The 13,084-nt window shown below is 48.4% G+C and overlaps 4 protein-coding genes across 4 annotated transcripts; 2 read left to right on the top strand and 2 right to left on the bottom strand.

Annotated features, from left to right (window-relative positions):
• Positions 1 to 18: 18 nt before the first annotated feature.
• On the top strand, positions 19 to 3,492 carry BKA55DRAFT_299441 (SNF2 family N-terminal domain-containing protein). Its single transcript, XM_046185591.1, has 10 exons — positions 19 to 398; positions 459 to 1,252; positions 1,317 to 1,516; positions 1,575 to 1,608; positions 1,658 to 1,836; positions 1,907 to 2,762; positions 2,813 to 2,998; positions 3,048 to 3,198; positions 3,246 to 3,335; positions 3,382 to 3,492. The coding sequence occupies exons 1-10, from the start codon at positions 174 to 176 to the stop codon at positions 3,427 to 3,429; spliced, it is 2,763 nt and encodes a 920-aa protein (XP_046052172.1). The 5' UTR covers positions 19 to 173; the 3' UTR covers positions 3,430 to 3,492.
• A 62-nt stretch (positions 3,493 to 3,554) lies between these two features.
• On the bottom strand, positions 3,555 to 4,223 carry BKA55DRAFT_592193 (YhhN-like protein; the record flags this gene model as incomplete). Its single annotated transcript, XM_046195355.1, has 1 exon — positions 3,555 to 4,223. One exon carries the CDS (start codon positions 4,221 to 4,223, stop codon positions 3,555 to 3,557), a length of 669 nt encoding a protein of 222 aa, XP_046052171.1.
• Positions 4,224 to 5,077: 854 nt separating this feature from the next.
• Positions 5,078 to 7,345, top strand: BKA55DRAFT_537159 (heterokaryon incompatibility protein-domain-containing protein; the record flags this gene model as incomplete). Its single annotated transcript, XM_046189884.1, has 1 exon — positions 5,078 to 7,345. The coding sequence occupies one exon, from the start codon at positions 5,078 to 5,080 to the stop codon at positions 7,343 to 7,345; it is 2,268 nt and encodes a 755-aa protein (XP_046052170.1).
• A 914-nt stretch (positions 7,346 to 8,259) lies between these two features.
• BKA55DRAFT_562585 (uncharacterized protein) lies at positions 8,260 to 10,675 on the bottom strand. The gene is made up of 5 exons (XM_046192304.1): positions 9,917 to 10,675; positions 9,743 to 9,870; positions 9,559 to 9,684; positions 9,421 to 9,504; positions 8,260 to 9,364 (listed from the first exon to the last, which is right to left on the bottom strand). Exons 1-5 carry the CDS (start codon positions 10,382 to 10,384, stop codon positions 8,455 to 8,457), a joined length of 1,716 nt encoding a protein of 571 aa, XP_046052169.1. The 5' UTR covers positions 10,385 to 10,675; the 3' UTR covers positions 8,260 to 8,454.
• Positions 10,676 to 13,084: the final 2,409 nt, after the last annotated feature.

Below are 13,084 nucleotides of genomic sequence, written 5' to 3'. Positions count from 1 at the left end.
ACGCATATCCTTGCACAGCCTGATTGAAGAGGTTGTCTGACGCCTCAAATTCTGGTAAGGCTTTTTCAGCTTGACCGCCATCACAGGTTTGTCACATAATTCCACCAGAAGGCCCTAAACTTTCTCCTTCCCTAGTCATTGATCAACCAGGTGCCGAACTTGGCTAATTCGATATGACACCATCTCTCAAGCGACGAAGAGATTGCGACAATGACACCGAGAATGGTACTTCAAACAAGTATTCCCAAAGACAAGCTGTCTGTTCCGATGGAGAATCTTCCCCTCATTATTTTGACCCCGGCATGGAGTTAGACTGGCCAAGTGACACAAGTGGCATTGGAGATGACATATCAGTTGCAGAAGGGGGGTTCGGAGAGGAAAGAATATGCTACGGAGCGGTAAGCTATTCGAGAAACTCCGAATCTTCAAATACTAACACTGGGCGTGATGATCCATAGATCCGCGGAGCCCAGGTTCTGCTGAATCCTCAGACTCAGATGCCCCAGGAGACGCAGCCATGGGCCAGGTATTGTTTATTTAAGATTGAGCCTGATGGAAGAACTCACTACTTGGTCGGTGGCGGGGAACCCAATTCAAAGAAGAGATCCGTCCTTGACTGCGATACAGCCGCGGTTCTGATGCTCACAGCCGAAAAGGTCAGAAGCGTATCATTCACAGCCGTCCTCGGCGTTGATATGTTTCGTGGCAAGCGTAAGAAATCTGGCAAGGGTTTGCCAGTAGAAGTGTCAGTCAACATCTACGGTCCCAGAAGTTCGATGAGCGAAGTTGATGGAGTTCTGTCTGAGATTGGCACTTATCGCACTTATTTACAACATCCTGCATTTATGGAACCTGGTATCCCATACATCAACCCGCAGTTCTTTTACCCGACTTCTCAGAAGACCGATCTCAGACATTTGGTTGGCTCAAGCTCCCAGGAGAGCGGCACCAAATCCAAGATTTCTGAAGAAGTCGAAGTTGTTATGGAATCCTTGGACGGTTGGTCCGAGGATATCACAGCAGCCAGGAGTAGAATTGACGATCTGCAACAAATTCTGGATCAGTTCCTGCTTACCACGAGATTGAAAGAGTATGCGATCCAGCAGTCCAGATTGCTTACTGTTGTTACAATGAGGCTGATACTGGGCACCAATAGGCATCAGCTCAAAGGCGTTGAGTTCATTCTTGGCCGTGAGGACGACGAGGTAGCCACGCAAATGCACAGACACATGCTCATGTCGATCCATCATAGGTACTCTTTCTTGTTATCTTCGTGACATGCCTACGGGTAGCTGACCTTAGTCGATTATTTGCAGCTTGCTATCTCACTCGGACCACCCAGGTCGTGGCGGAATACTTGCAGATGTGATGGGCCTCGGCAAAACATTAACTATGCTGAGTGCCATTCTTTGCTCAAAACAACTCTGCCAGTTATCCGTCAGGGACAGCATGAGCAATAGTGACGCTCGTGAGAACTCACTACTGAACATCACCCTTGTTGTTCTCCCATCTCGACGTGTGTTCTGATATCCAAATTCCTCCGTTGCCTTCTGTTATGTGCTGACAAACTGAAGAGGTGCTCGATGTTTGGCAAAATGAAATCGATAGGTAAATATTCTTGAACACATACCATTTTTAGGAGACTAATCACATGTAGGCGATTTCAACCTAACACATTCAAAACTGTTACTTTCCACGGAGATGCACGACCGAAGAAGCGAGAACTTCTTCTCGGCCATGATCTCGTCCTCACAACATATCACACGTTAGAGAAAGACCATAGGGGCAGGGGAATTTTGTGCTCTATCAAGTGGTCGAGGATTGTGCTCGATGAAGGCAAGTCTCGCGACATGTGACGAAAGCCGCAAGGATTGTATTTGTAGTTTCTCTGACTAACCCTTTACAGCCCATCAAATACGAAACTCTTCGATAAAACTGCATAAAGCCGCAGCTGCCCTTGAAAGCGATACCCGGTGGTGTCTTACCGGAACACCCATCCAGAATAGCTTTGACGACCTCAGATCACTGTTAAAGTTCCTGCGATTTGAGCCATTCTGCCAGAGCAACTTGTTTGAACAACATATAGTGAAGCCATTCAGGGAGGACCCGCCAAACGGATCCGAAGAGTCCCGAAATCTGAAGATCATGCTCAAAGTGTGTTGCCTAAGAAGAACGCAAGCGAAGCTAGACCTTCCAGCCAGTACCATACACAAGATCGGTGTAACGCCCACCGAGACTGAGAATTCCATGTTTACAAGCATTCTAGATCAATGCAGGGAAGACTTTGACAAGATGGCTGGTAAGGAAGGGAGCTCAAAGAAGTCTAACATCTTGTTCTCAGCAATCATGAAGCTCAGGAGGGTTTGTAACCATGGAGCTATCCCAATCAGCAGCTCCAGCTCAAGACAAACAAATCAGCTGGCTGTTCCCAAGACAAAAGTAAAGGCCTCACGATCGCCGAGTGCAGAGCCGGCGTGCGAGTTTTGTGACGAAAGGACTGGTGATTTTGATCTTGGTGGCTTCGACAGCTGTCCTATTTGCGGCCGGCTTCAGTTTGAGATCAACGACGAAGCCTCATCCCTGGCGCTCTCGCCTTGGCCTACACCATCTCCAACACCATCCATGATGGATCTAGATATACCGGAGCCTACTACCAGAGAGCTTTCTAGACAATCAGGCAGCGACTTGAAACAACAATCTTCGAAAATGTCAGCACTTGTCAACAATATCAAGACGTCATGTTTGGACGCGGGTTCCAAGAGGTATGTCTTCAAGAAGCTCATCACATATAGTCATATTCACGTTTGGATAGTGTTGTGTTCTCGAGTTGGAGAGATACTCTTGATGTCCTGGCCACGATATTAGGTGCTGAAGGCATTGACTTTGTTCAAGTTGATGGGCGCAACCCGCTGGCGGGCCGAACAGAGCTACTCTCAAGATTCTGCCAGGATCCAGAAATCCGAGTCCTTCTGATATCCATCAACACTGGCGCAGTGGGGTAAGTTTGTGTTCAAGGTCCAGATAGTTGATTGCTTACATCAGTTTAGTCTCACTCTCACACAAGCAAATATGGTTCATATCGTTGAGCCGCAGTGGAACCCAGCCATAGAAGAACAAGCGATCGCAAGAGTCATCAGAATGGGCCAGACTAGGCCAGTGACCATCTTCAAGTACATCACGGCTGGCTCCATTGAGAACGTAAGTCTTCCTATTTCAGCATGATAATGGCGACTGACTGGCTATAGACGGTTGTTAAAATGCAAGAAAAGAAGACACGGATCATAAAACTATCGATGCAAGACAAGGACGGCGCTGACGCTGATGCGAACTTGGATGTAAGCTGTTTTACTCTCCTTTTGAGCACTTCCTGACCTTAAGCAGAGTTTCAAGTTTGCAATTGATCCCAACGAATGGGGAGTTGTTTCATGAAAACTTCACGACCGACACACCATTCGTGGGATAGTGATTATTAGATCTATGTCTCCTACCCTCTCCTGTCACTAGGTATATGTTTTCGCAAGTCTGGAGCCAACCCGGTGACCATATGTTTCCGCTTAGCTTGCGCCCAATTGTATTCCAGCTTGCTCCAGAGTGCCCATAGCCAGCATGAACTGTCCCGAGTAGTAGAGAATCCAAACAGCATAGTCCATCCAGACTTGATGCGAAGATGATGCAGGCACAAGAAACTTGCCAGAGGCCAAGATGGCATCAGATACCGTAAACACAACAGCACCCAGTGCGATCTTATCATTTTCGATCGTCAATGCCGAAAAGACCATGCCCATAATTGCGCCAGTGTACAGCAATATGGGGAAGCGCAGTTCGCTGTTAACCCTTGGGATCAGCAACGTTAACATCGTGGGCCCAAGCAGAATAGCTGAGATAGCTATAGCGACGCGCGATGAGTCTTCTAGAACCAGCCTCTGTGCCCCTGTTTTCATGAAAAGGGCGATGTAGAAGAGGTGCGATGTCAAGAAGCTTCCGAGGCCTGCTAGAAATGCCGGTTCCGCGTCCCAAGCAAGAAACGCATCGCCCAAGGCTCCAAAGCTCAATGCAGCTAAAAGGTATGCCGGTCCATCAAGAATCTTGACGAGGATCGCGAGTAGAGAAACTGCGAGGGTTTTGGTGATCATGCGCGAGTAGCTCGGACTAGCACGAACTTTGACGCCATACAGGATGGCTGCGGTCAACGAACTGGCGAGAAGATAATTTTCGGGCACCATATTGTTTTGTTGATACGAGTATGGTTTACAAAGGCGTTCTCTCAAATGCGAAGTCGTGAATTTATGGTCATGGCTGGAGTCGACCTCGGTACTCATTAGACTCACACGTGACAACCCCATTGGCCGACCTGCCTGTCTAGGCTACTTCTTTCACTCTAAGTGTTCTTTTTCAGATAAATGCAGCATTTTATGAGTACTTGAGCAATTGAGAAAATGACCGAGGATGATTTGACCAGTTGCTTTGCAGACTCTAGCCCGATTGGATCTATCCTCATGATCTCGGTTGGTTCACGCATGAAATCTCACCATCTCAGATCGAAGCCTATGCTGGTCTTCAAGTGACCATATCTCATATACAAACACAAGAAGTGCCACAATTCTCACTCGAGGAAGCAGAATCCACCGGCGATCCTAGCATCTTAGCCTCTCGGCCTTCGCCAGTAAGGCATTCTGCTAGGCAGTGCAGGGTGGGGTACCAACAACAAAATTGCTATCTTGTCGTCGTTGGCAGTCCGGCGAAGCGAAACTGGAAATTGCGAAAGATTAAAAGGTAGAAATTCAGGCTAGGTCTTGCTCCATACGTCATACTCCGTAGTTTTCGGGAACAAATTCAGCTTGTAATGCGGCTGTGCGAGTTGCGATTCGATCTGGCAGTAAGTGTAACAAGACTCGTTCCAGCTGAAAGCACCCTGTCTCAGATCATCCAATCACATCAGCCTCTCAACCAACTCAGCCCTCATTAGACTCAATCGAAGGCGTTTTCCCTTCTTCAGACACTGAAACTCCGACTACTAATATCACGCGCTGGTAAATAAGCTGGACGACATGTTTCTGCAAACCCGAAAACGACCATCATGTTTTCACATAGAGGCCAGCTTTTAAGAGGCATCCGAGACATCACCCGTGCTCGGCCTCAATCACTACACCGTCCGCATCATCATCTGTCTCATCAATGGCATTCAACCCAGGCTTCCAGTCAAAAGAGGAATAAGGTCCCGCGCTCAAAAACGACTTTTGGGAAGATAATATGGGTATCTATCGGCGTTTTGGCCTGGGGCCAGGTCTTCATCTCATATGTATACGAGCCTCTCAGAGATAACGGTCTCTTCACCAACATTGCTCAATCAACCGTCTTCCGTGCAATACCACCTAAACTATCACAGCCATCCGAAATAGTGGAGAATGGGCTATACCAACCCATCACTGGCGATAAAGAGATCCGACTACTCGTCCTGGAGCCAGGAGCACGCGGGGACGCATTGGAATGCAAGTTGGTCAACGCTGAACTGTCCTGGAGGACCAGATTCGAGGCTCTATCGTACGCCTGGGGAGACGACACAACTAAATACCAGCTAAATTGTTCTGGGCACATTATCGACGTGAGGGCTAATCTCCATGACGCCTTGTTGGATTTACGGCATCCAACACAAAGGCGCGTTTTGTGGATCGACGCACTTTGTATCAACCAAGCCGACAACGATGAAAAGTCTAAACAGATAAGACTTATGCATGAAATCTACTCCCAAGCCCAAGAAGTACTCATCTATCTCGGAAAGTCAGATCCCTCGGTCCAAGGTGCGATTGGATCAATGCGTTGGCTTGACTGGAAGTTCATGCCTCTATATACTAGGCAATTCCTTCTAAGTTCGAATATTGGCATGGCAAGCTTCTCTGTTGACAAGTGGACGAACATGAACCCTATCACCCGAGAGGGCTTCTCTTGGGATCCCATTATTAACTTGTTGTGTCGTCCATGGTTCCAACGTACTTGGGTTATCCAGGAAGCCGTTATACCGAAGCATGCGCAGGTCATATGCGGCGACCAATCCATCTCTTGGGCAAAGTTTCTCAGAGTTGTGGATGCAATCAAACACTATCAATCCTCGGTAAAGACGGTGCCTGGGTACCACTCGATCTATGACACGATCTCCAGTCTGGACTTGATGCGGTCAGCTCGCCGCAATCGACATCCCAGGATTTATATACTTGGTCAGTGGTGGTATCGTCCTCTCTTGACTGGGCGCCCAATTGAAGGACAGGAAGATTCTAAACTACTCGGCCTCATCTTGATGAGTCGCAGGTACAAGTGCACATATCCTCATGATAAGATCTTCGGGATGCTCGGTGTTACAAGCGAGGACACGAGTAGCGAGCTCTTGAAGCCAGATTACGAAATCTCACCAATGGATGCATACAGAAAATTTGTAGTCTGGGAAGTCAACCATAATAGATGCTTTCGTGTCCTTGGCACGAGTTCACAAAAGACCAGCCGACACAGCTCGTCTCCATCGTGGGTCCCAGACTTCAACAAGCTTGATCCAATCGAAAGCTTAACTGGGCCTCTCTTCAGTAACTCTGGATTCGATGCCAGTGCAGGACTGCTAATAGAGGTACGAGAATTGAATGATGGTACTACGCTGCACATTATGGGAAGTGTAGTGGACACAATACACACTGTTGGCAAGAAGTCGTTCACCGACAGATCCACCAGATTCAGCAAAGGTGACCAACGGGACAAAAGAATCTCAGTTTACGACCAGCTTCAAGTGAACAGAGGGATGATTGAAGAAGCAAGAGACATTTGGCTGGAAGCGACGAAAGGACTAGCCCGAGGCCTTGGACCTGCCCCTAAGACTCGTATCTTCGCAGCCTCGACGACAGATGGTAGAGCCTTGCCTGATGGGCCGATTTCTCCAGGATGGGAGCCATTCTTGCGTGTTCTGTTCGGTGATATTTCTGTTGGGAGCAAGTATTCTCTGTTCCTAAAGGAAATCTCTACGTCTTTTCTACGTCTGACCCTTACGGATGACGTGTTTCCCAAGGAACATGGGCAGGGAGAAGAAGTTTTTGCCATAAAAGCGCTTGGCTTCTTTGCAGCAATAGCGCAGTCGCGACGTTTTGCGCGGACAGACATGGGGCTAGTTGGTTATGTTCCAATGAGGGCCAAGAGGGGAGACTTGGTAGTGGTTCTGTATGGATCTAAAGTTCCTTTCGTGGTCAGGGAGCAAGAACATGGTAGATATTCGTTGGTTGGGGAGTGCTATATGGATGGGATAATGCGTGGTGAGGGGATCAGGTTTGCGAAGCAGGAGAATAGAGACATAGAATTGACTTTAGTGTAGATATACCATAAATCACTGTTATCGGGCCGTGAGTTCAGTAGGCTTTCTGTCTCACTTAACCTTATCCTGCTTTATGAACCGGGAACAATAGCTATATCTGTCCATAACATATGAAGCCATTAACCATTACCGGCACAGATTTGATTCAACAACTGCGCCATGTGCGGCAGTCTCGCAAAATGACATGATAATTCACCCTCGAGTCTAGGCTTTGAGCGATGATGGTGTCTTGCAAGACCCTCCACGTTTTATCGGCCGCTAACATAGCGCCCATAATTTCCACCATTTAACAGACACCGGTGACACCCGATTGCCTTTCGTCGGTTATCACAAAGGATCTCACATCAAGATCGAGATTGTCCCAGTAAAAAATAAAACGTCACTCTCTAATCCTTGTGACCAACGCATTCAACAAAAACAAGTTCATAAGCACGTATCCCAAATATTCGGATCAGTGGATGTTTTGAAGTGGATAATGGGTCTCCATGAAGATCTTCATAACGCTAAACGAATACCAAAGCTCAGTGTCAAAGCTGACGCGGAACTCCTGACGCTTATGCAAGCCCTTGCTCACGGGATTGAATTAAGTTTTCTGAGCTCAGACTCAACGAGCGGAATTGCGTGAGATTTGAGACGGCTTGTAATTACATCTTACGATGATTGTGATTCGACCTGCAGGAGACCATGGTCTTGAACAAGGGAACAAAGCGGAATGTCGACGCCACGTAGGCTGCTACGGACGAGACCGCAGGCTAGATCGTCCACTAATCCGAGCTGGAATTGGGGTCACATGCCCTGTAATTTGTCCCGCTGTGGCTTTCGCGGGCACGGGCGGGAGGGGCCGGTACATGCCATTCCTTCATTTCAAGCTACAGCAGATGAACACGTTCACTTTAATCCAAGATGCTAATGAGTCGGAGGAAAGGCAATGTAATGTTGAGCAAGGAGAAGAATGACTGATGATGCAGTCGCGTTGATTCATTAATAAATACATAGAATATCAAAGAAGCCTTCCCAATAAAGAGTGAAAGATGACGAGGGAATCACTTGTAATCACCAAACTCCCATTCCATAAATAAATCCGTAAATCCAGTAAAGGTACCAATCAATCATTTAGCCATGTGGATTCCGTTTCCTGCCTCGAGGGTATCATTGGAGTCAATTGAGCATCGTCGGTCTTTGACAAACTTGGGCCATGTGTTGGTGAGCACCAAGTACTTGATGTGCTGCTCTGAATCGTCGAAAATAGTAGCATCAAAGCCTTCGGGGATGTCGCCCCAGTACATAGCCTTGTCGCTCATGTAGCCAGTGTCAGCGACAGAGTCAGCTGTCATGATGCCTGTTTCGGAACCGTGTGATGATGCTGCTGACGACTTGACTTTGGTGGGTGATGTTGTCATCTGGAATGTCTCGAATGGCAACGCTGGGTCAACCTGCTTCTTGTCGCCGTAGAGGATGCGCGCAGAGCTCTCAAAGACGCCTTCCAATCTTCGTTGTTGTTGCGATGACAAGTTAATCTGGAACTCTGCGTCGCGAGAGCTGACAAAGCCGGTGTAAATGCGAAGAGCGCTGTTAAATCTCTCGCGGACGAGTTCTTGCACTGACGGCTCCTTGATCTTCTCGGGGTCGCGCACAGCAGGCGGTAATGAGGACTTCCACTCAGCGACAGCTCTCAAGAAAGCAATATTCTCTCCCGAAAAGTCGCGAAGAGCTGAGAATTGCTGAAGAGGTTCAGGGTTTCGCTCAAGAACATACTCAAGAGCTTCCATTGTGAGAATACTCTCACCGGAGGCGCTGCTCTTGACAGAACCGTCCTTGGACCAAGAAGTCAGAGCAGAGGGAGCAACAGTCGTAGATCCAGTAGCGACAGATCGAGCACCATGGGTACCAGCCTTTTTGTTGAGCTGCCATTGAGCGATGGAGTCGAGGGTCTCTTGGCGGAGATTCTGGTGCTGGATGACTTCCCAGCAGGGCCAGAAGATAGTAAAGATCTCAATGGCCATGATGGAGATGGCAAGCCTATTGTGCGACAGTGAGCGGGTGTTAATAGGGGCTTGCTGAGGTAGGTGGCTTACCATTGAGGAGGAATCCAGTAGTAATTGACGGGTGCCATTGCAGGGACATACAAGGCGATGAGCCACATAGGAGTGGCATGAAGGCTATGTCTCGGTCAGTGTGGAGTTCGTTGTTGGCCCTGATCAAGGGATACTCACTTAGCAATGCAGCATGCGATGGTTTGGATTCTCCATCCCTGCGTGTCGTTGACACCGCGAGCCTGCCAGAGGATGTAAGGGGCGACGATCCATGCCCAAAGGAACTGCCAGAACACAGAGGGCCACCTTTGAAGAGAGTCAGTACATATCGCGATGAGATCAGATCTCGGGGGAGTATGTTTACCATTCCCAGCCCTTTCCGACCTGAGACTTTCGGTACTCTTCGGAGCCGGGATGAACCTCTGTACCGGCAACACCCCAGGAGGGATGGAATTTCTTAGATAAGCACCACATGATGATGGTGAGGATGAACTGCATACGTTAGCATCACCGTATGTATGTGTGTTACGGCTCATACCTGGACTACCATTCCCAATCCAACTGTAACGAGAATCTTCTTCGAGTAATCCATCGCCTGAAAGCGTCCGAGTAGCGACCCAGGCCGAACGCGACTCTTGGAAGGCGACTTCTCATCAGAAGCGAACAGTTCCTTCTGCTGCTTGGCGACATGTAGGAAACGGCTGTTGGAAGCGTGGAACAAAGCGATACCGAAAGGGAAATACAAGCTCATGATCCAGAACTCGCCCTCAGGTGTAAATAGCGGGAAGTAAACATATCCGGTCTGAATAGCTCCCCAGTAGATATGGAGAAGGATGATGGCGGCGAAGGAAATCGGGAGGTCTCGAATTCTGAGCATGGGCATATCGCGACGTCTCCAGAGGAAGAACATGCCGCCCGCGACGATGAATGTCCAGATGAAGGTCCAGACGATCCAGAAGATGCCGAGGCCATCGAGTCTGGCCTCGGGTTTGTCGGTTTCGGCCATTGTAGAAAAGTGTAATGTCGATGTTTTTTCGAGGTTTAATTGAGGAATAATAGGGAAATCTTATTGTAATTGTAAGGAACGTGGTTTGGAAGGAATGTGCGGTCTCCGCAACACAACGGTTCAAAAGAGCAGAGGCAAATTCAGATTGAACGACAAGCGGAGATGACGACGTATTATAGTAATACGTTAATCGGCTGTGATTCCCAAGCGTCCAGACGCTAGATAAGGGGATTAAAAGGCTCTTGCAGTGAACGAGAGCAAGCGAGAGAGTGAAAATGGGAAGGAGATCGAGAGATTAAAGTCCAAGTGATCCAACAAGACACGCCCCCCAGATAATGCATATCCCTTGCGCACACACACACACCCAGTAACTGAGCTTGACTTGGACTTGCTCGGGAAGCCAATTTAGTGCTGTCTAAGCTGCCGACCTCCGTTGATCTTGGCCCATCTGAGGGTAGGGCTGCCCCCCTGCAAGATCCAACCCGCAGCTCGGGATAAATTCACGAGAAAGAGATTCCCACATCGCTCAGACTGACAGGACAATTTGATACGGGGGTCGTGTACAGACCGGTTCCCAAGATAAAATACAGATCTACACCTACGGTCGACGTCTGTCTGATGTTATGTTCTGTTTCGCCAGGCGTTTGTGAAAGGGTCCTAGGGTATTTCCTCTTTGCTTCTTTGCGTAAGGGCGATTTGAGACAGTTACAACAAGGCAAGGATCATCCTGTGTGGCCAACCTGTGATCATCATTCAGCGCCGCGAGGACGAGCAAACGCCCTTGCATCAAGAGGTCAGGTCTGTTCAGCCACGGCAACGATGTTTCTTTTTCTTTCTCTTTTTCACTGGTATCACCTGTCCACGTTATGTCTCTCTTTCTTTTTCTTGATTGACTGCGATATTATCTCGGAGCGCCATGAATGCTGACCGAGTACGCCACAGTCAAAGAAAACTCCAGTAAAGTTTGTTAGTGAAACGCAGCGCAGAAAGCTTGTGCCCCCTAAAGGCTCGTACTGTATGTACAAACGGCCGCACCATGTAACGGCTGGGTTTGGATCAAAATGTCTTGTATTTCTTAATCGCGGAGGCGGGCCATGCAAAAGAATTGAAACGGTTGGTGATGACAGGAGAAGTTCGTCCACCGCCGTTTTCTATCTCCGTCTCCCTTGCGTCTGATGTTGTGCTCGCTGCTCTGTTGTCTCCCTTGCAGTGATGAGCATGTGCTGGAGGTAGGGAAACACAAGACACACTGAGCTGCATGCTTTACTGGGGCTGTATCCACTGTGGTTTAGGTTACCGTTGGTTCCTGGCGCTTCCGTTTGAGCTTATGACGGTGCTGAGTTTCTTTTTTTTTTACTGGGTGCAATCACTGTATTTTCCATCGCGTGTTTGTTGGGGAAAGAATCGAGAGGATTTCTTGCGCGATGGTGTTGCATTGTAATCAGGGAGTATCCCCGGCGTCCCCCACTCAAGCGCGATAAACGAAGAGCTGAAGTCGATCTTCTGTGCCATCCCATCACATCACATCGCGTCCTGCCATCACGTTGCATTGCATCAGTTGCATTGGGCTGGCTGCATTGTTGGAGGAGGTTAGTCCAGCCAGCCTCAATTGCAAGAGACCCGGTGACTTCCGTCCAATGTCTTCAAAAACCGTTCTCATAATACGTGACATTATTGAAAGAGCCGTATGTCTGTCATGTTTAGCGCCCAGCGTAGAAAAGCCCAAGAGACACACTGAGAGGGCAGACCATCAATCAGACCAGTGAGGCCTCAAATCTGATCGGTTGTAGATCTTAATAACCCGAGCAAGATGCAATCGCGGGCCCTGCAGAGTGGTCACTGTCAAGGTAAATGACGGCCCAGAACCTGGCCCAACGAGAATAGGCTGGGCATCAAAAAAGAAATGATCAGCCCAATCTTGTCGTCATGGCAAAAAAAGCGACGCTGCATCGTTTACCAGTTGTTCGGGTTGGCGTCAAACTCTCTCCACCTCCTTTGCGCAAGCCAACACCGTAGTCTAGGGCAGCAGTGCAGATAACCGTCAGCACCGAGCCACGAGATAATCGTGCGACAAGACTCGGTATTTGTGAGTGAGCACAAGTTTTAGGAGAAATACACGGCAGTATCGCGTGGCAAGGACAGACTTTACTTCAATTGTCCTGGTTTGAGTGGCACAGCTAGCTCTCGATATTCCCGTAGATGCCGTCCCGCTCGACACCTTGTGAGCTGTCAGGAGATTGCGCGGTGGGGGAGATCGGCATTGATGTGAAAGAATGACAGGGGTTTCCAGTGATTGTGCCGTCCCTCTTCCGCACCTCGCACCAGTAAAACCCCCGAGTCCTCAAAAATGTTTGCTCTTCAGCTGCGGCAAAGTGAAATCCAAGGTAACTTTCACCTTATCGCAATCAATTTGCCTGTTGGTAAGACGAACAAACATGCAGAGGCACAAACAAGGATCTTGAACAAAACTTCCGAAGATCAAAAGATCCACTCTTTCTCTCAAAAGGTCACTTCTGACACGATCTTGCCGACTACGACCCTTATCCTTGCACCAGTTGGTCAAGGGCATTAAACAATCCATTTCAATAGCGGAAAAGATCAGCACTTCAGTGCCGAAACATATCGGATTCACTTGGCGGATTCAACATCGGTAATAAAAGCAGTGGTCAATTTACGCCTTCACGGGAAAAAACAGTTCCG

Source organism: Fusarium redolens (assembly GCF_020744475.1).
Source record: "Fusarium redolens strain MPI-CAGE-AT-0023 chromosome Unknown BKA55scaffold_5, whole genome shotgun sequence".
NCBI classification, from domain to species: domain Eukaryota; kingdom Fungi; phylum Ascomycota; class Sordariomycetes; order Hypocreales; family Nectriaceae; genus Fusarium; species Fusarium redolens.
This window is presented reverse-complemented; position numbering and strand designations above follow the sequence as displayed.